At 41.0% G+C, this 22,064-nt stretch overlaps 2 protein-coding genes across 7 annotated transcripts in view; one reads left to right on the forward strand and one right to left on the reverse strand.

Annotated features, from left to right (window-relative positions):
• LOC100644761 (3-phosphoinositide-dependent protein kinase 1) overlaps nt 1-22,064 on the reverse strand; it is a 404,120-nt gene that overhangs the window by 379,555 nt on the left and 2,501 nt on the right. The window lies entirely within an intron of this gene.
• On the forward strand, nt 8,021-9,801 carry LOC105665931. 3 transcript variants are annotated; one of them, XR_007224771.1, is made up of 5 exons: nt 8,024-8,166; nt 8,261-8,459; nt 8,527-8,619; nt 8,782-9,074; nt 9,147-9,440. XR_007224771.1 is itself a non-coding variant. In XM_020863854.2 (4 exons), the coding sequence occupies exons 1-4, from the start codon at nt 8,021-8,023 to the stop codon at nt 9,625-9,627; spliced, it is 756 nt and encodes a 251-aa protein (XP_020719513.1). In that variant the 3' UTR covers nt 9,628-9,801. The 3 variants fall into 3 exon arrangements, 1 of the variants encoding a protein (XP_020719513.1); XR_007224770.1 differs by having other exon boundaries at nt 9,310-9,402; XM_020863854.2 differs by lacking the exon at nt 8,782-9,074 and having other exon boundaries at nt 8,021-8,166; nt 9,310-9,801.

A 22,064-nucleotide genomic window follows, 5' to 3' on the forward strand; every position in this document is an offset into this window, starting at 1 on the left:
TTATATCATGTTACATGCTCAGTTCATTATTAATGTTCAAGAATGTCACGTCGCATTCTCTGAAAATAGAGACACAGTCAGAACACGAGGAGAAAGGAGGACAAAGAGGGAAAACGTGAAGAATCGCAAAACGGTCCAGCAATTTTTCAAGTTAAGGGCTGTTTGTGCTTTAATATCTGGAAAATGGAAAGGACAAGAGAGAGATAGAGAGAGAGAGAGACAAACAGACAGACAGAGGGGGACGCGTCGGAGAACACGAGCGGGAGCACGCGAGGCGATTTTGTGTAAAATTTACTTTGCTGCGAACAATCGCTGCCACCTTACCGCGTCTGAAGCAATTATTTGTCCCTTCGCTGGGACCTCGCGGAGCACTTGCTTCGGTAAACGCGATTATTTCGACGCGAGCGAATTAACAGCGTTTTCGTCGACATAAATTGCGTCGCATCTCGAGGTCGAGAGGGTGCACGACACTCGACGCGATCTGCCCCGAGTGATCGAGCGAGTGGCGAAGCGAGCACGCCGACAAAGAGGCAACGATAACAAGACGGTCAATAGATGAGGCAACGAAATGCATTTTTTCTTTCCTGCACCTCCAACTTCCAGGCTCGAACATCCGAAATTTACCGAAGGTGTTTGAAGAAAAAAGAAAACGGAGGGACGAAGCTGGGCGATGAGCTTGATGAGACTCTAAGTGCATAAAGAGGGTAAACACGATCTTCGTGCACCCTCGAAATCAAATGACGAAACTCGAGAAAGACAGAGAGCAAGAGGGTAAAGTCGAAACGAGAGGGGAGAGGGCGTAGCACGGTCGCACGCCTGTCGTCATCCCTCTGACGAAATATTCTCGATGACTCGTGCGAAAGTGGCGGCTCGAAGCAAAATGGCACTTCATTCTCGCTGGATGGATCTCCGAAAACATAACAGTAACCATAACAATGGAACCTGAGGGGCAACGGGACCGCGATTTCAGGTATCTTTTATCCACGAGCTTCTCGCAGGATCGATGGAAGAAAGCCGATACACGTTTGGTGTTCGAAGGTGCCTCCGAGTGAATCATCGACAGATGGCATTTCGACAAGCTGTATCGTTTTCCAAAGGTTCCAGGAATCTGAATAAATATTTGAAGAATCAGGGATTAGAAAAATAAATTTATTATGCCTTTCATTTCCTTTTTGGGGACGAGACTCAACGAGAAATGAACGAAAAAACGAATTTAAAAAATTACCAAAGATTTTCGAACACAATTTGTGAAAGATATAAGCGTATGTACGCGTTAAAGCAAAATTTCAACGGGTTTTGCAATTCGCGATAAAGTTGGGTACCTACTACTGATCACTTCAGATTTCGGTCGAAACGTTTCACGGTAGACACGATCATCATGGACATTCTGCACACTGCTGAACAGGTTTAATTTCGTTAAGAGCACTCGAGAGGCGACCACGATAAATTCCTGTGGCAGCCTGTGAACTTTTAAAGCGAATTTTTGGGGTCTGACCCCGCCGTGAATCGGCGACCGCTGATGTACAGAACGTCGCGTAAACTCGTTTTTACATCATTCGCTTTACGCTGCTTTTCGAAAATAAAAGAAAAAATAGGCGTTTCACGATGAGTGAAACTGTAAGTAGAACGACACAAAAAGAGAAATCTATTGAGATAAACGAGATTCTACTGTAATTATTTCTCAAAATAAAAAACTGAATCTTCCGGAAAATCAGAACTAAAAAATCGATGTGTCTTAAGGAACAGGCAGCCAAATGACCTAAAATATTTGAAACGATGTTTGACGAACAACCGTTCGTAGAGATCGGTACCGAGTTCGCTATTTCACGGCGCCACTATTCTATTCACGTGCGAGGCTACAAACCAATCAAATCAAAATGCGAAACGTATACAACGGAGTAAAGTGCAAGCGAAAATGAGGAGGCAGAGGCGTCGGTGGCAGGGACTATGGCGAAGCGCCACACCAGGGGTATATGCCATCGTCGATTCGATGGGATCGTTAAAATTAACGAGCGTATTCCACCTCCTCGAAAATGTCGCGAGCTTCTATTTTTCTCGCGCGTCGACCGACGATTTGCAGTGGCGGGGACGCGTTTTTCTGAAACCATGCGTCATCCCGAGCACGACCGCACTCGTATTGCCACATTATCAAAGTCGAGAGAGAGAAATCGGTTAAAAATATTCGGTAGACGTTCCGAGAATTTTAGTCTCTTAACTTTCGCGGGATTCGGTTTCGTAATGGCTATTAATGCCGAACCACACCCCGTTCACCATTTTAGTTTATTGTTCCCCATCCGTTATTTATTATGTATCAGATTGGTAATATTATTCTGCGGGGTAGCAAACGTAATAATGACAAATTTCGCCGAACCTGTTTGTAATTACGGTTACAAATTAATAATGAAGTTGGTCAAAATTTACATTCGGGAAATACGTGATTTATATTTCTTGAATTTTTATCATACAAATGCATTACAGCTTAAATAATTTAGCTTCACAGCTTTCGTTAATGAGTTACCACCTTTCTCCATAGTCCAGTTACGTAAAAGCTAGGCTTCCTATGATATCCTAAATAAATTCGCATTCGTATCTAGCGCAATAACAACTACGCGAATTGTTCACGCGACAAAGCAACAATGATTGTCCGAACCGTGGACACACGACACGAAAAAAGAGCATTCCGGTTCAGCGGCTAGGAACATTTACGTCATCGTGCTCGTCGGTGCACGATGAGGAGGAGCACGAAATGCTCAGGGTGCACGATTTACAGGCGGCAATAATCGTTAAAAGATGTTTACAATGTGTAGAGGTAGGCTGTTACGCGAGTGAATTCAGCGCGACAACGAGCCACACGGAATCTAGACACGCGAGACGAGTGATATCAATGAAAGTATCTGTCGGGGATAACGATAATGCGACGGGGTTATTACACCCTCGAGGCCGATCCCTAGACGCCCTTTCGCGTGGCCAACTGATTTTTATCAACGCGCGCGTTACACCACCAATTTCTTATAATACTCATCGACGGTAAGAGAGTGGAACGGTAAAGAGAGCATACTCTCGAAAACCTAACGACCCGTGGAGAACACAGCAGAGAATCGTGTGCTATCTCTGCGACGCACGGATTAGGGATAGAAAATGATATCCACATATGTGACTCCGGATGTCTGTCGGACCACGGTGACGAATGCGCTCGCAACGGGAAAAGGGCAGCTCCACTAAGAGACCACACATCTTTCGTCCCAAATGGCGCTGCTATGTTTCACTACCTCTGAGTCTTTCGGGATTCCTTCGTGCTTCCTCCTACCATAGCGAGCGATACCCATTAAATAGTTTAACTTTTGACGAAAGCGAAAGTTATTACCAACAATTTCTATATATCACGTGTACTTTATTTTTATTTGTATTTGCTTTAATCCTACGTATTGTTAAAAGTACTCGGATGATACTGTTTCCTATAACCTGTTATGACTACTGAATTTAATGACACTAGATATAAGAAAACAAAAAATAAAGCGAACACAGAGAAAAAATATCCTTTTCGTCGTAGACTTAAAGTGAACCGTTTGACGATGATATTCACCGGGAGAGCTAAAAGCATTCCTCGACGCGTGTATGTAGGTTAAAATCTGTTGATATACAGCGCGCACGTGGACTTCCTTTCGACCGGGCCACGTAAGCTTGGCTTCCTGTTCTTTTTTGACGACGACCCCTCGGCTTCGCGTCTGAAACGATAAGAACCGAATGGTGGTGGGGTTAATGTGCGTACACACCACGGGATGTCTACCAATTTCCGGGTTCACCTAATGCACTTATCAGCCAGCTAGAAAGGATCGGAGAGAAAGGCTGCGAGATGGGAAAATAATTGAGACGCGGAGACCGCGTTGGGGAGGATCGACGGAAGTCGGCAAAGCCTCGTGTAAACCGGAACGAATCATAAAAGCGTGGAGAAATTAATGAGAACGAGGCGATTTCGAAAGAGAAACGAATCGGGCGAAAAATTATCTTGGCCCCGAAATACGTCGCGAGGATTACAAAATGAAATCATTATGTGAAATGAGCAACGATAAAAATGTTACGTCGTTGATTATTCGATTCTCGGAATGAACAAACGTGTTTTCAACTTAACTGACTTCTTTTCATCTAACGACTGATCGAACAATTCCTACTTACGGTAAATAGTAATAGCGAACGTATCGTTGCTTCGTTTTCGTCGATTTAGACTCGCGCAATTATGCATGAATTCCATCGTAGCGCTAATCGTCTTCAAACTCACCGTGTAACATTAGAAACAACGCTGAAATATTCAGGCCGATTCATTAAGCTGAAGACAAAGTTAGCCGTGTTTAATAATTCCCCGTCATATTTAAATAACAGCCGTTCAGAACTTGCGAGCTTTCGACGTTACACGCTTTAACCTCAAGCGAGAGATAGATAGAGGGACAAATTGCGTCGAGACGCATCTCCAGTCTCAAAAATTGAATTTATTCGACATCGCTCCACTCTCAATTATGCACCAGGTAATTTCGACGCGACGCGTCTATCACGATTCTCGATACTAACTTCGTAACACGAGGCTAACTTCCTCCGGCTTTTCTTTGGCAATTAAGAATCTTAATTTGAAATACGCGTGGTCTACGCTCTGTCGTAGGCCGCTCGCTGCGACCCCTAATCCAATAAGGAGCACCAAAGCACGAATTACCTACGAATCAACGAACCTACGAAATCTTGTCGCCGTAATTGGAAAGTATCCAGTGGCGATGACACCCCTAAACACGGGTCTACGAATCTTCTTGCGTTTCGGTGAAAGGATCTCGGAAATGAGCGCACCACTGAGTTTCTAACAACGCTGATTTTATTTGTAACATCGTGAAAGATGCCGTGGTCCTTACGTTCTGTTTGTAAGGCAAAGGTCTAATTGCTTCACCGGGATATCTCTCGAAGACTATAGTTGTTTACTAAGGTATAGGAAAAGATTCAAACTGCGAAAGATATAAGATAAACTGATACAAATACATTGACACTTATTACTTTATAGACCCACGTATTTTAAATTAGCCGATATGCTTTCTTTCGTTTCTTTGAATTCATAGAATGCTAGCGGTCCTAACCGTAGTAAATTAGAAGAGAGAAATTTGTCAACGAGAGGAACACGTTTACACTTAAATTACTGAACGCAAAGTTGCCAGTCAATGTGTTAACGCGTAACGAAATATAAATGCACGTAGTTTATCTTTACATAGAGTCGGTTACAAACGATTCTCGGCATCGGAATTACAAGTACAGTTCAGCGTGCGATTAAATTATTCCGACTCGGTGAACGTTTCCACGATCCGGGGGATGGAAACGCTTATTTATTCGGTAAATCCGGGAACGAGCGACGGCGAGAATAAACGTCGCTGACAAAAACAGCGTGCCCGAGCGCGTGTACGCTTCGTGAAATTAAGTTACCACTGCCTCGTTATTCTCGTGAGACTCGAAATAAAGTGGTGGGGACATCCGCAAGGATTGAGTTACCGTCCACTTAATTGACCGCCCGCAGAAACGAGAAGAGGACACTGATTGACAGTGAGATGCAGCTGTCATCGAGGTCCGACCTCGAAGAAGGGTGTCCGCAAACGATTTAATTGGTCTTTAACAGCAAAATCCTAAAGCTCCATGATTCGGTTAGGAATGAAGTAGGATAGAAAAAATAGGTAGAGAATGCAACTATCGGCTCGCGTTGCCACGTGCCAATTTCTTTAGGATATCGTAATTGGATACTAAATGGACTGAAATCAATTTATCAGTAAAAATTCTTTACAAAGAGAGATGCGATGAAAATCATGCAGAAACGACACTACATAGAGATACATTTGACAATCACTCGGGCAATTCCAGGCAATCTAGAAATCTACTTTAGGCATCATAGATGCAACGTGATACCATGATCCTCGTACTTGTACGAGGCAACCAATAACTCGGTCGATTCAGCAACAACATCATCATTCGCCGTCGTCGAATTTCTCGGATTACATAAACCCAAATAATCCCATGAGTCATTCTAATTCTGGTTCCATCAGGATTGCACCGTTTCCTTCCCCCGGTTTTCTGTGTCGCATCCGATCGTTCTTTTGCCTTCTTTCGTGCATGTCCTAAACGTCGCCTCTTTCCTGCTCGTCCGTCTGCCGTATAAATAGCCATGGCACGTGTATCGTCTCGGACGCACACGGTGGCCCACTTTTCCCCTTAGTCTCACTCGAAATTAGAGAACTTCGACGATCACGCGTTTTCATTTTCCGCCACGCGGATAACCACCTCTCGTTCGCGCGGTTTCACACCCTCGATTACTTGGTTTTATCGTTTCCAACGATTCCAAGACGTCTACAATAAGAAAAATGGCACTTTTCCTCGAAAATAAACAAGAATTACGTCATCAAGAAGCATGTTCGTTACAGAATATCTTAGAATCAACGATAGACGTGACAACAGTCGTTTTGTTCACAAATAAAAGCACGGTTTAAAAATAAATATAGGGTCGGCATATAGGATACGGTAGCTTGGTACAGATAAGATCACAAAAAATTATACGGCCCAGGTGTAACATATTTATTGCCCTAATTGCAACGTAGTAGTAAGGTAACATTTTAACTTGGATACTCAACAAGGGAGCCAGTTCAGGAAGGACTGTAACGCGTTTCATAACGACAGCTGCACTCCCAGGAATAAATAATGCAAATGGTTGAAAAGATCGTGGTAATCAGGTGCGCAATTATAAACGTACCACGGGATGATTTTGTTTTAAAGAATCAAGGAAACAGCGAAACATTAATTTTGCCTACATATTTTTTTATCATAAAAGAATCTCATTTACGCGAAAGAAAATAAAATTTTCAAAGTTTGATGCCAAATAAAAATTCCAACACCGAAAAATAAATAAACTGGTTGATATCTCGACACGGCACGTCACGTGAAAAGCATTCCATAGAGGTCCAATAGTTCTCTACGTTGAATACAACTGCGTTTCCAACCCGACACGAAGTTCCCTCATATCGCCACGTAATAATGGTGTCAGACAGATCTGATCTGACGGATCACATCCGCGAAACCGGCCGATTTCGCTGGTGCTGCGATCGAGCTGTCGCTCGTCACCGACTTCCACCGTCCCAGATCTCTCGTTCACGATTCATTTTTACAGGACAACGACATCCAACGGCGTGGTCGTCGACGTGCTTGTACACGGTTACAGAGGTAATGAGAATTGTTGCACTTCCACCGCGCGATTGTCATCCAGGACCGCACAAAGTTGAGGTACCGCGAGTTACGAAATACATTCTGTCGTTGGAAATTGAAAGCAGGACGAACATTTCGGAAAAATAATTCAATTTAAGCTGTGGTATGTTTTTAGTAATTTTCTAGACGTTATTCCTTTGAATCATTCTCAGCTTAATCGTGTGTTTGTATCGTTGAACAATTTCTTAAGTTCCTTCTCGTCTCACTTTTATGCTAAAATTTTTCTTAAAACATTGAAATATTTTTTTATTTATTGAAACAAGAACAAGATTGCGGCATAAAAAATAGAAACATAGTAAGATTACAATGTATTTGAAAATAGAAACATGAGAAGTAATTCTGTTAGTTAGCCTGCTTGCAGTAGATTGTACCGTCCATGGTCAGACAAGAATATTTTACTGGCTATAACCAGACGTGTTTCTTACTACTGATTCTTGCATTTCTATCGTATTTTTGATCACGTAATTGATCTGTAGAAGCAAGAATAATTACGTGAACTTTGATACAAAGCAAAATTTACTATTGCGTACTTAGATAGAAAATCTTCTACTTAAATGATCATAATTTGTAATAACATTAAAATTACTGTAGCCACAAAACAATACAAACATCGTAGAACATCGAAACAATATTTTCTCTAAAAATAGAGATGCTGAGGCTCCTTTACCGGAAGTTATACGTTCCTGGGTTCTCTTATCAGATCCATCTATGGGTATAAAGCAGCTAGTACGAACGTATACCCATTCAAATGACCAATGAGTATCGCGCAACGATGGTGAAACTACGTGTATCTCCTGTTTTAATATTGTTCGCAATTTGCGGTGTCAACTTGGTGGAACCATTAGTAAAGGAAAGCTTGTCCAAATTTTTAGGGTCCTTAGCGGGCATTAAACAGTACCTTTCTCCTTAATTGATTTATTTACGTCGATTCATTTGAATATCGCTAGTAAATAGGCATATATATGTATATTTATAATTATTGTCGCAGAGTGAGGATTCCGGAATTGTTAAACCAATTGTGCAATGAATCGCAAGGCTCAGATACAGTTCGTCGAGATGCGTGTTACGGATGTTTCTTCCGGGCCTCCAGTCAAACCGTTGGATATCCTTTACTGGTGGCAATGTCTAATTGTGCTTATATTTATCTCAATAATACCGATTATGGTCACTGTCAACAGTACTTGAGCGTAAGTTTTTGAACGTAGCCTTATTTAGAGCGTAAAATTGATTAAACTTTTTGTACCCTTGTAATAGAACGCTACTGGTACAGCAAATTCAAGAACGAATCCTACGACGATATACTGCACGTTCCTCGAGTGCGTTCGACAAGTGAACAAGGATAATTTAGTGAGTAGATCGTTCAATTTCACCCTTGAGATGCTTTAAAATTTCTTTGCATGCTTTTGTACAGTAAACAATAAGACAACTGCACCTGGCTACTTTGGTTCGATAATTTATAAATTCTATTACTGTACATAAAAATATAAAAATAGAAGCAATTGTAAACAGGAAGCACGAATCAAACCGAGAACGTCGCCAAGCTTCAAGATGATTTCCAGACGAGTGCCATTATTTTATTTAAAATTGTACAAGAAATTATCGAAAGCTGTTTGCATCATCCAAGAACAGGATTCGGAATCGAACACCGTGAGGCCTGGAGCGGAACCTATCGATCCGAGACAGCAAAAAATTAAACCACAAAAATTTATTATTTCAGAGCAATCAAATTGTACATAGAAACCTATAGAGAACATTTTGTACATATCATCCGACTTTTCAAAACGTCTACACAACGAAATCTAGTAAGTAGACGTATCCAATTCTGTACATATGCGTATTACAATTTCATAATACGTGCTTCCGCTTTATACAAGGATTGCATTCGGCTTTAAAGACCACTGCTGTAAATATAACAACGCTTTAATTTCAATCGATGAAAAAGTGAAATTTTTCGCCAAAAAATTTGCAAAGAAACTTCGTTGCCACGAGAAATTGATCTCGAACAGATAATCCTTCAACCACAAACGTTCTGCACAGCTCAGAGAATGCGTCGGCGAAGCCATACGAATGTTCCCCAATTTCAACCTCACGGATGTCAAACTAGCTCAATTATACGTGAATACCACTGCGTGTGTGCTGGCGAAAACTCGTTGCTCTCAAATGAACCCAATAACAGGGGAATTTCAAGAAGACGATCTCGCTAATAAGCTGCATATACCCACGGTCAATGCGTTGCTGGTCAACACGGATTACAACATGAACATCGTGCAGCTGCCATTTCATTCCACTTCTATCGACCTTTGTGCGAAATATAGGAACTACGAACAAGCCAGCTGGTCAAACGTCGTGTGCTGATCAAAAATTGTTCACCTAGCATGCTCCAGAAACTTGGTGCAACCGTGACCAATTTTAATTTACGATTAAAGAAATTTACCACGAACATTGTAAACCAATTCGATTTATAGAAACGAATAAAACGATAAAATAAATTTATATAGAAATAAAGAAATCATTCTGTTAGTATGTAAATCGCAGCTAACTATTTTCATAATTTATTAGTATGAACTTAGAGCGAACAAAGTATATATGTGACTGGCTAAAAGAGCCTTGTTGTGACGTTCGATCCGAGAATAGCTGCAAAAGAAAGGCTTCCTTGTTAAGAGTTTTATGGCTGACTTGGTCAAGTCTATAATTAGCATTTTCTGAAAGCCGGTCGTTTAATTTTTGCCTTTAAGTAATCATCCTTGGAACCAGTTCACTGTCAGAATTAATCACGCCTATGACGAAACCGACACAACTCGCCATACATCTCGACCAACGTCTCGTGTCAAGGAATTTTTCTGCCGACTTTAACGATTTCTACTTAGGCTTGTCGATAAACTGGATCGAAGCTAGAGTTAAGTATCGGTTACCACGGTGCCATACACAACGGACACAGAACGGTCCGATGCAATTTCCATTTTATGAGTTAAGTTAATAACAGTTACACAGCGAGCCGCGATGACACGGAAAGATAGAGTATAATAGAGATTGAAAATGACACGAGTCATCTAAGTGCAAATCGTGGCAAACCGTGGCGGTTGTGAATCATCGCTTAAAACAACCGTCTAACAGGAATGCATAAATCTATCATCAACGATCTTGTATCGCCGTAAATTCCTTTCCTCTTTTTCTGCCGCAAGAAAAGCTCGACAGTGATTCTTGATAATTTCTTCCGCAAAGCGATTTCCATTAGCTTTCATCATCGATTATTATAGATCACTGATGAAACATACAGGGAACCGTGTCAATCATAGAAAATTGGCTGCACAAATACACTTGCTCGCGAAACTACTTCGACACTTACTATAGACAATTTTTACGAGTTAGAAACATTTTGAATTTTATTTCCAATGTAATTTTACCAATATAATCATTACAGTCGAGTCTCGTAACAGTGGTAATGAAATTTCAAAACGTTTTGTATAACACACATAATATATTCATAAAAGGTACCTACAAGTGTTTGAATACTTTTGTGAACCTGTGTAGCTTCGTCCGTCGTTACGATTTCAGTCAACGGTCGTGCAAATTCGCAAACATGCCGGAGCAACGTTCCTCCAGGTTGTCGTCAAGTCTTTATTTACCTTTTCGCCAAAAGTGGCGGACCAGACGAAAGAGAGGTGCACTAGGTGAGCAAAAAATTCGAAAAAAGATTTTTCCCTTCGTTCGAATGAACACCGACGAAGTTGTAGGTTGTAGAGATTTAAAGCAAGCAGGAGCAACGGAATCGTCGCAATGAAAAATAGACACTTTCGAACAAATGTCGCTATCTTTCTGGTATCATGGCTAATGTAATCTCGAGAGAGTCGTAATAGCAACGAAAGAATGTACGAATAGCGGCGTAAATGGGCAAACGTATCCCAGCCGATTCATCGGCGCCGAGTACCAGATACGAACGCTAAAAGAACGTTTACGATATTACTTATCCCGTAAAGTGATCGTAACGAAGCGGCCAATAAACAACCTTACGACAAATTATATAGTAAAAGAACGAGAAACGACTGTGAACTTGGATATAACCGATAGATTTGCACGAGCCAAGTTATCGCGGTTAAAGGTTTTTAGAGATTTCTTACAATAAGTTCAATTTTTGCCAGAGATATTCGTCAGAATTTGCATCCATTGTCATCGTAGTATAACGGGCAAAAAGAATATTCCTGCGTTATAAAATTCTCCTAAAAAGGCAATCCTAATAATATTTCAATAGATTTCGATAGAGTAATCGACTGAATGAAACCGATATTTTGCAAACAGCGTCATTCACCGACAACGTTTAGCTCGTAGCGGTATTTACATTTCCGTACGCGACAGCCGCGTTATACTCGCCAACAAATATCCGGGTATTCGACGGTAATCGGATATTAAAGAATCCGAGTAACATCGTCGGCTCAAAGGAAAGGGCTTAAAAGGAACAGCGCACGGATGTTTCCCTATTGCTTCTGTTTGCCAAGGTGAAACTTTCTGGTTAATTCTTTCGAGACAAGGAGAACACAGAGAGGACACAGTCGGAGAAATCGAAGGATCGATTCCGCGACATCGGTGTGCACTCATGTACTTATAAAAAGGGACGAGCAAAACGACGCCGAAAGAACGAGCAATGTGGAGAAGGAGGTGTGGTGGATGGAGAACGAAGAAAAGAAGCGACGAAGATGAAGGGAAGATCGGTCCATTGCACAGAAGCGACGCTCCACTTAGCATCTTCCTCGAAATAATTTGAAATATGCAAATACCATGGGTGCACACGCGCTCGCGTGTCGGCACACGAGCCTAGCCGTGTGCGTGCGCTGTACCGCGGCCGTGTTTGTGCACTCTGTGTGTATCACGAAAGAGAAGAGACCAAGATGCGAGGGAGAAGACAACGTATATTCCAGTGGCTTACGGTTCAGTTCTCTCGAAGCCAATCTAACTTAACATGCAGATGCAGTACGTGGAATCGTAGAGGCGACAGAGAGAGATTTCTGCTGAAGAGTTGGTGTCTGTCTCTCTATGAGTCATTCGTGGCGATAGTACCTTTTCCGTATGATCATTCACCGTTACTGCCTTTAATGTCTTCGCGATTCGAAGGGTTCTTTTAAGACAGGACGTGATTTTAATGAATAAACCATTCGACCGCCGACACGGACACGGATCGATAAAAATTACCCGAACGAATCCTCGAGCCAGATCGCCGACTCGTGTTACTAGAGAAAGCAAAACGACCGGATCTTATTACGGAAAAATAAAAGAAAAATAAAGGATAAGAAAAAGGAAGAAGCTCGCTGCTTTCCTCCTTGGAAAGGAACAAGACATATCATCCGATATTTCGCGAAATTCCTGAGCAGCAGCAATCGATCCCGACACGAGGCGAACTCACGGAAGTGCATCGTTGATTAAATTTACAAGACCGTGAGGTTCTACAGCCATAAGTAATATAATCTGATCTTGTAAAGAGGTCGGGGCTGACTACCCTCGCTGGATTCAGAAACACACTTGATACGTGCTGGCTTGATAAAGCGTGTACCTTCGAAATTAAAGAATCCTTTCTCATCCATCTTGCGCTTACCATGAAATTTCAAACCAGCTCTGATACGGAAACTTTAACATTCAACAAAAATCTTGTTATTTCTCAAATGTTGGATCAGTGGAATTATATTAAAAGCTTCGTTTCTTGCGTTTCTGCCTTTTAAAATTTGTATTTTCTTTACGATCGGAGAGATGAAACGCGTTACGAAGCAAGAAAGATCCCATAAGTTTCCGTACGGATACTGTTGCAATCTTTTCGGTATATTCTGACTAAACCATTTTACAGACTCTTGCTGTACACACGCGGACAAGGAAACGTGATTCTCGTTTACGAGCGCAGTTCCAGCAGATTATAAATTTATATTGAGTCGTAAACTCTTTCGCGCAAGCTTTAACAAAGTGTCTATTTAATAAACAGGGGTTACTTTCTACGGTTGACCGGTAGAAATTCCATGCGCCGCATCCGCCGCCACGTAGAATATTCATTTTGGAAAGGTATACCAATAAACTGTACAAATAGTAATTCCATTACACGAACAAAGCTCTAACATCATCAGCTAAAACCTCGCCGCGTAAGTACATTTCTCATCAGTCACACAAGATTAAGTTTGCGTGCGACGCGGAGGTTGCTGCACCTACGCACCAGGAAGCCCGAGCATCGTTTCTTCCGCTGTTTCTGAAGATTATCTCAGACGATAGCATAACGGATGACTGTTCTATGAAATATCAACACCAGAAGAAACAATCATACGCGTTAAGATCTCTACACTCAAGGATCTCCAAAAGAGCTGTTTATATCAAAATGGCAATTATCTCGTATCAATTAATATCTTTCGAGGCAATCGCGGGATTAATTGGAGGGTTAAGCTACGTTTATCCTAAATTCTATATAACATTAAATCCTACCTATAAAAGTGTCATTAACATCCTTTATTATAATATGTAATCCTTTGTTTCTCAACCATGCAACGTAACAATTTCATTTATTATTTAAGATAACAAAGATACTTCGAGTGAACAAAGTTGATAAGATACAGTGTATAATAAAATTTTTGCTGCAAAAAGGAACAAAAGTTCCAAGCTCAAAGAAATTGTCACGATCTTGCAATTTTCTCATTTCGCGTTAAAAATCCCATTACAAGAGTAGTAGCATCACCACCACCCATTGCTATTTACTTTAAACTTCCAGTTGGGCTGGAGCTTCCGGGCCGCTCGAAACCAAGTACATGCGTGGTAAACAAACTGGATCGGTTTACAGGGCAAAGCGAGGAAGAGCGTAAAGCAAGAAGAGGGCAACGCGCCGCGTCGCGTCGTTTGCACGTGAATCATGCGGGTCGCGATCGGCGTATGTTGCGCAAGCAACGAGAGCTTCATCGCGGACTGCGGAGGCGTTGCATAAAGCGTGCCGCGGCGCTGAGCCGCGCGACGGCCGCCGGAAAACAAAAACAAGGAGACGAGTCAGCGCGTGGACACGTCATCGAGGCGCGGCACACGCGAAACCAGGACACGCTGCGTGCCTCTCTCGCCGTGATTCCATCTGGCCCGGTTTCTTACACCATCCTGGACATTCTCTCATCCTTAACGAGAACGCCATTGCCGTCAACCGTTCATGAAACGGGAAACGATGCCTACAAAGTTGCATTTAAGTTTCAGCACGCGGTGGTAGACGTTCTTGATTTTTGTATTACAATCGTGAGATTCAGAAGGTTGTAACGTATTTCGATAGATCATGATGTGAAAGATACTGGGTGAATGAAGGTACAGAATACGAACTCAGATGTACGAAATCGTAGCTGAGCCTTCGATATCCGAACTATTATGGAGCATACTAAGAGCCTCTCAGAAGGCGAATTGATCAACTTCGCTTTCGATGTTTAGCTTAGATTATGGCTAAATTATTTACGTAATAAACGATAGCCTTTATCGTGTGAAGCATAGAATTCAAAATGAAACCAAACGACTTAGAGTTATGTAACTACGGTAACTGCAATTCCTAACATCGAGTATTACCTATAATCTAATGATACCAGTAGAGAATTAATTAATCGACCACGAGTCTAGTGCTCCTTTCTTGGGATCAAGAGGAGGCAAAATTAAGGAGTGTGTCAAGGATACGAAAAACAGTATAAGCTTGATACGGTAATATTCTTGTTGCCAATATCCAACGTATCGAGTAATTCCAAGGCATTCGGAGTCAGTGAAATCGAAGATTTCATCTCTTGTCCCTACGTTTAAGTTGTCGTGTCACTGAATGCACATGCGTTGCAAAGAAGAAAACGGAGTATTTATTACAGAAACAGCGGTAAAATCAATTATTAACACGAAACAGAAGGAACGGTACCGTGTGGCATGCATAAGCTGATGGAAACGCTGGTTTCCAACGCTGCGGTTCAACCTCTTTAGTCATGCCCCATGTGTTGCATGTAATACTGTTACATATCAGCATGGTGTCTAAAGAACAGTTGTACGTCGCTGCATGACACACCGTGTCACAAAAACTGTCCCGCGGCGAACGCGTTTGCATTAAAACAGCACGCAACATTTTCGAAATTCCACGCTTACGCCATACGTGTACGTAACGCGTAGTCCTTAAACTTTCTCTCAATGAATTTCTTCGATTAACACAACAACCCACGTGCGAATCTTTTCCTTTGCGTCCGGTTCAAATTGTTATTGACCAAGATTTCAGATCAAAGGTCGAAATAGAGACAGTTGACTTGGAGCCACCCAGATTGCGAACAGCGTTTCGTTCTGTTTGGTTTGGTTATCGAAGAATTTTATTCCGATCATATACAGTGGCGGACTAAGAGCCAATGCAGTCGAGCGACTTTACGGTGCTACGTTCTCGCTGCGTCACGCGTTTTCCTTTGTTTTCACAATTAAAAACGACAAAGCGAGAACGCAGTGTGAAAAAGTCGCTCGTCTACACGGAGCCCAAAAAAGCTTAAAACTCGATATTTGTATATTAGTAATTCTTGTAATAATCATGTTTTACCACGTTGGCAACAGTCATTTATCGAGACACGCAAACCACATTAGGGAACAAAGTGGTCAACTTTATCGAGATTAGTCGTTCAATTTCTGAAAAAATTAAATATCGATACGAAAATTAAGAAATTTTCAGAAAACTCAATCGATCAAGTTGATTTCTATACGACTTACATCTGTCTGTTGCTCTTGCTAAATACATTGAAACGCATCTCTTTACCCTCTTATCTACGAAATTGAACGATTTTTCGTCCTCCGTTAGAAAAATTTTAATAAATTTAGCTCGATTCGACGAGTAACATTTGTTTGCTCGTGCATCGTATATTCGGAGAATAAACAAGTGTAAACCCAACGATATTTTGTCACGAGCCAAGGATTGACGCGTATTTAGGAACTGTTCGAAATACATAGCAACGAGTAGCATGCGAACGCGAGCGTACGGCTATTGTGACGTTTGGGAAACATGCAACGTGACTACAAAGTACTACACAATGCGCCATCCGGCAAAAACGATATAACGACACGGCATACTGTGTACGCATATTTCCACGTGATTCACGCGACGTTTTTGCTGTATTTTATTTGAACCGTACCGCGGGGTCTTGTCGAGCGCTCTTTCTCCCTCTTCTCTCTCTCTCTCTCTCTCTCTCTCTTCTTCCTCTCCCTTTCACTCTTTTTGTATTCCATTCCGTTTGTCCACATTCCGTTTCACGTTTTGTTTAATCCACCATTTAATTAATACGCCCGCTTCACCCCCCTTCCCCCGATCGATCGTGTTTATCGTCCTAGAAGGAATCAATTTCTTCTGAACAGTCTCCGCTGTTTTACGCTCGATTGTTACGAACGAGTATTACGCAGAGAACCGAGTGAATAATTCCAGGAAAAATGAGACTTGAAGGACCGAACTCGAGGATACTTAATTGGAAGTACTTAACGACGTACTCGCTTGTACTGTGCGAATCGTTAAGAAATCTATGTTGTTGAATTGTCGGTATCGGCTAGAAATCCTAACGAGCTATTTTTCTCTAATAATTATAACGAAATGCGCTTAAAATTTTAAATCTTTAATTTCCAACCTTCTATTAAAATTTGAAAACCTACCTGTATCTGAACCTTTAAATTTCAATCTCAATACGAATCTCCTAACATCCCTACACTTTTACGATACGGTCAATCATCGATTCAAATATACTTTACGGTAAAACTTTGGCAAACCGAGGCTTTTGTTTCGAAAAGAAAATGGTTACGAATGTTTGTAAATTTATTCATACACTGGCCTCCTTCTCTTTTCTACCTTTCGTCAATAGTGGATATAACGGTTTATCGTACGAGGATTCGTATAATTTCGAACTATCGATTTTGACGACAGCAATGATCAGGAAAGCAGCTCTGCCTATCGAAATGATGTCACGCTGGAAGCTGGCGTTTCCTCACTGACTCTGCTATTCCGAGCACGATGATACTTACGAAATACCGACTAGCGTACGTAACAACGCACAGTAAGAAGAGGATCACGCTTGTCACACGCATTTATATCGGTTGAATTCGCGGTCAAACGATGATCCCCAAGGATCACACGTGCAGCACGCAACTCGCCAACTCGTTAACCTTTACCTTTACCTTCCCTTCGTGCTTTCAACACGCGTCAGCGATTAACACATTTGTATTGCACTTTTAATGCAGTTCGTGTCATTGATAAATAATCGTACTTGTGTTTTTTTACGCTGAATAAAAATAATAAATAATACTTTAAGAAAGATATCTCGGCTAACTTCGACTAATTTCAATCGTAAAATCAGGTATATTCCTTGAAATCAAAAGTAACCGATACCAAACTAAAAACTACACGCTAGATATAAGATTCGCGCGATTGAACGTCAATTTTTTGTGTCATGATAGTGTTGAAGATACACTGATCAGAGCTATAAATCAAGACGGATCTCATTTTTATTATATGGCAAACGTGAGCACGTAGGAGAATAAACGCGGTATTATTCAGCGAAATAGCGAACGAAAAGTCGGCCACGGACAAATAGAGAGACAGACGTCTCGGGTAATGATTTCATTGGACTTTGTGCCGCGCCGATGTAAATATTATCCAGCAGACACTGGTTACAGACCAGCACGCTAAATGAGGAAAATATTTGTACACTCGATAGGAGAGTTTAATCGAAACGTCACGGCTAAATAGCGGATAATATCGATTTTACGATTGCGGAACATCGATGAAATTGGCCTTTTGTCAACCGGTTAAAATAGCTCTATCTTTCGGCGTAAAACCTCCGTTAATGAAATTAAATTTTCCGATACTTGCTATCGCCTCTACGAATACGCGATACGTGACTCTACAAATTCCTTGTTACTAAATCCCAGATTAACGAAGAAAGAAGCACAAATGAAGAATGATTATTTTATCGTATTATACATAATCGATCGTGACAACTCGAAGCTTCGATCTGTTTTTAAAGCCTGTTTAAAGTACTCAAGGTAGCGAGTTTCAGACAATCGCAGTTAAGAATTTTCATACGATATTTAAGCTTATAAATCGAAAAGTTTGAAAAACGAATCTCATGGTTGCTTATTTCGGTAATTAGCGATATACACGAATTGAAATTTTTACGATGAAACATAAGAAAAAATAAACGCTACGATAATAATTTCAAAAATAAATAACAGACAAGAGTATCGTGTTATTTGTTTATTGTCACGAAACAAGAAAATTCGAGTATTGTGCCGCCACCTGACGGCAAGTGGAGGAACCCGAAGACGCGAGCTCGGTTGAAAAATACAGTAAAACCGCGAGATCGAAACTGGTTCGAAACAGGTTTTTCGAACGGAAGTCTTGGCCGCGATCGCTCACAGACATTCGTCTAATCCAGTCGTGCAATTTGTCTCTCGACGACGACGCGGAACCACCCGGTATCTTTCACCGAAGGAAAACTAAGTGCAGTTTCTAATTCAGCCACGAAACGATGCTTCAGATAGTAAGAGAATCTACCAGCGTGAAAGACGCTGCTTCTTTTCGTTACCCTCGAGCGGACATCGTGGCAAACCGAACGATCTATGCGCTCGTTTCTCGGAAGTTCCTTTAATTGCGCACGGTATCGTTTTGTCACGACCGTTATCTAACGTAGAGCGCGCGAAAATACGAGCCACGTCCATACGGATAATGCGACCGGTTATGCAAATGAAATTGTAACGCGACTTCGCTTAAATTAAATAATACAAATCGTTGCGAAAATCGTGTACAGGATCGTATACATAGGAGGAGCGATTCGAAACGTAAGTGCACGTATCTATGAGATTCTATCGTGATTGAGAATCTTGTTAAGAAAGATCATGAAGCGGATAATCGAAGAGGTGGATTACAATTTAACAATGAGACGAGAATTTTAAGATGAAGGAGGATTTAGCGTGTTGGTAGATCGTTTTTCTCTGAGATTAGCATTAGTTTCTTGGTACATTGGGCGTTGGACCATGAAAGGGAAACGAGTGATCGAAGGAGTGAGTGAGTATCCGATGATGAACTGAGAATTTTAAACTTGATGGGATTGAGTTTAATTGGAAATTTTGTTGATAAATTCTTGTTTGGATTAGCGTGAGTATACATGTGATTTTATAGGAAAATTAAGGAATTCGTAAGCTTGTAACAAAAAACGTACTGCAACTATAGAGATTGGAAAGAAATTTTATTGATTTGCAACCAAAGACATTAAAAATTTCGTAGTACCGATGTAAAATTTCGAAATGAACATTAGCAGAAGTAGCAACATTTCGTAAGTAACGATATCATTGCGGAATTATTCGTCGGTAGTAAGTGTCTGTCAACGACATTAATAAAGCAAACGCAGGATGTTTCTTTAGCCTGATCTTTGATAAATACACACGATATACTCGTCGCTTAAGAATATTTTAGATCGTGACGAGGAAATTTCTGCACCCACTCAGTTAAAAAAGCTACAATATCGAGCGGATAAAAATATTTTATAAATAAAGAAAGGACACGAATACTTTGCAAATATATCCACGACTCGGTCATCAAAATCCTCGGACAGAAAACGAGGAGAAAAATTCTGCAGTTGAATTATTTTTCGCTACCGATTTTTCCATGGTTCCTGCGTGGGCGCAAGGTGGAAATACTTTTAAAAATGCAACCGATCCGTAATTCAATGGACCGGGACAACAAATTTCACGCAGCTGTCTTTACTCATCGGACAACCGGAGAACCGATAAATAAGTTCTCGAAGGAAAACACAATTTCTTGGTCAGTTGCTAACCGAGAGAGACCGTTCGAACTTTGCAGCCTATAATATGTACACAGCGATAGATTCAAATCCCACGCCTGTCCAAAAATTATAACATCGTAAATAATTGTAACTTGCTAGAAACTCGATATTCGTAACATGATTCGGCAGTTCCATATATTTCGGGATCTGTTAAAAAAGAAATAGCGTTGCTAAGGATCCTCCACGCAACGCATGACATTACCAATTGCATCAAGAATCTTCCTGATACTTTGATAGATTTACGATCGTTTACATTACCGTTTCTTCCTCGAAAGTGGACGCTTTTATTTTAAACAAAGGATTTCGACCCTTCACCCTTTTGCCAGCCAATTGCGTTCTCAATTATTCCAACCATATTTTTCTAATTTTGATCAAATCAATGAAACTACTTTTACGAAGTATAAATTTTCATACTTTCCTTACAGTTTGACAATTTTTCAAAGCAAAAAGAACGCAATTGGGCAACAAATTCCTACATATTCCTTATCAACGTTGTTTACTGCGATTTCTACTTCTATACGTCATTCTATACCATACATCTATCGCAACTTAATTCATCGGTACATCATTTCTGAGACTGTATCTTACTACGATAACTGTATATTTTCATAACTAATCCCTTCATCGTCCTCCTGATTACATTCAGTTTAGGAAGCATCATCCCGCGCGTAAGGTCTATAAAAAGTTGCTTAATTTTTTTCCAGGCTGATAGCAGTCCGATAATGGTGTTTCCTAATTATTCGTATGGCAAGCGATTGGTCGTTACTCTCGAATTAATTAGTGGGCCAATTGATCTGAATTAAGGCGCCGCCCAGTAGATTCAAATTAAGATCAATATCTCGGCATGTGAATCGGAATATGGCTGCGAGCGCAGCTCGTAATCATAAATTTCTGGTGTCCAAACAATGGGAAGTCGCCCGTAATTTTGCCAAAACACGCTGCTCAGCCACCATCGATGATGAAACGCGTTGCTCCTTGCTCGACAAACCCCTACGTGCTGCTAAAAACCCCTTCGGACGAACCAATAACCACAGGGGTCAATATGGTTAGCTACTCCCTGAAAAATTTCTCTCCCGCTTCGAGAAAGAAATCTGTATTCAGTCTCGAGTCTCTTCTCATTTCGGAACGAACGTGTTGCTGGATTCTCAGAAAAATTTATTTTACGTTCTCAGAATATTCGGTTCGTGCGAATATTTATAAAAGTTCGAAGAATTAGAACTGCGTAGGTAGGGGACGCCCATGACGTTTAACCAGTGTATTCTGTTTCCGAAATAGTTACATACTATGCCACTGTACATACTTAGTATCTAATAGTAGTATCTTAGTATCTAGAGTCTGGACATTATTACTGGAAGAGCTCGAGAAAATGGGAGATTAATGTTAGTCTTTCAACAAAAGTGGCGATAAAAAGGAAAAACTTATTCTACTCTAATAACACCTTATTATAATCCAATTTAAGCTATCCATCGTTCAATTAAATATATCTCCGAGGACATTAGAGAATTACATGGAGAAACGCACATATTTATAATACCTAACTAATAGCAGTCTGTAAAGAGGAGCAAAACGAGGGAAAAAAAAGGAAAAAGGAAACTGAAGGGAGGTCGTGGAACAATCGTAATAGAGGGAAATCACGAATGTCGTGGGACGAGTGAACGCGGGTGAACGACGATATACGAGGTGTCTCGTTAACATTATTGGTATACATGTACCTACACCAATAATCGTTACTGAACTGCAGCTGCACAATTGCAGCCATTCAATGCGACGCACGCCGCTACATGATCCTATCTCGCCACGGGATTGAAACGGCTTCTCCTCGTGCAGGGATAAAACAGATATTAGATCACATTGGCTGTTTCTACTAAGGCAGACACCGTAAACAAATAAACTAATAATTACATCGATTTCACCTTGCTTTCGTGGTCCACGTTTTGTTTCTCGTTACCATTATGAAATCGTTTCGAGAAAACT

Source organism: Bombus terrestris, chromosome 7 (assembly GCF_910591885.1).
Source record: "Bombus terrestris chromosome 7, iyBomTerr1.2, whole genome shotgun sequence".
NCBI classification, from domain to species: Eukaryota; Metazoa; Arthropoda; class Insecta; order Hymenoptera; family Apidae; genus Bombus; species Bombus terrestris.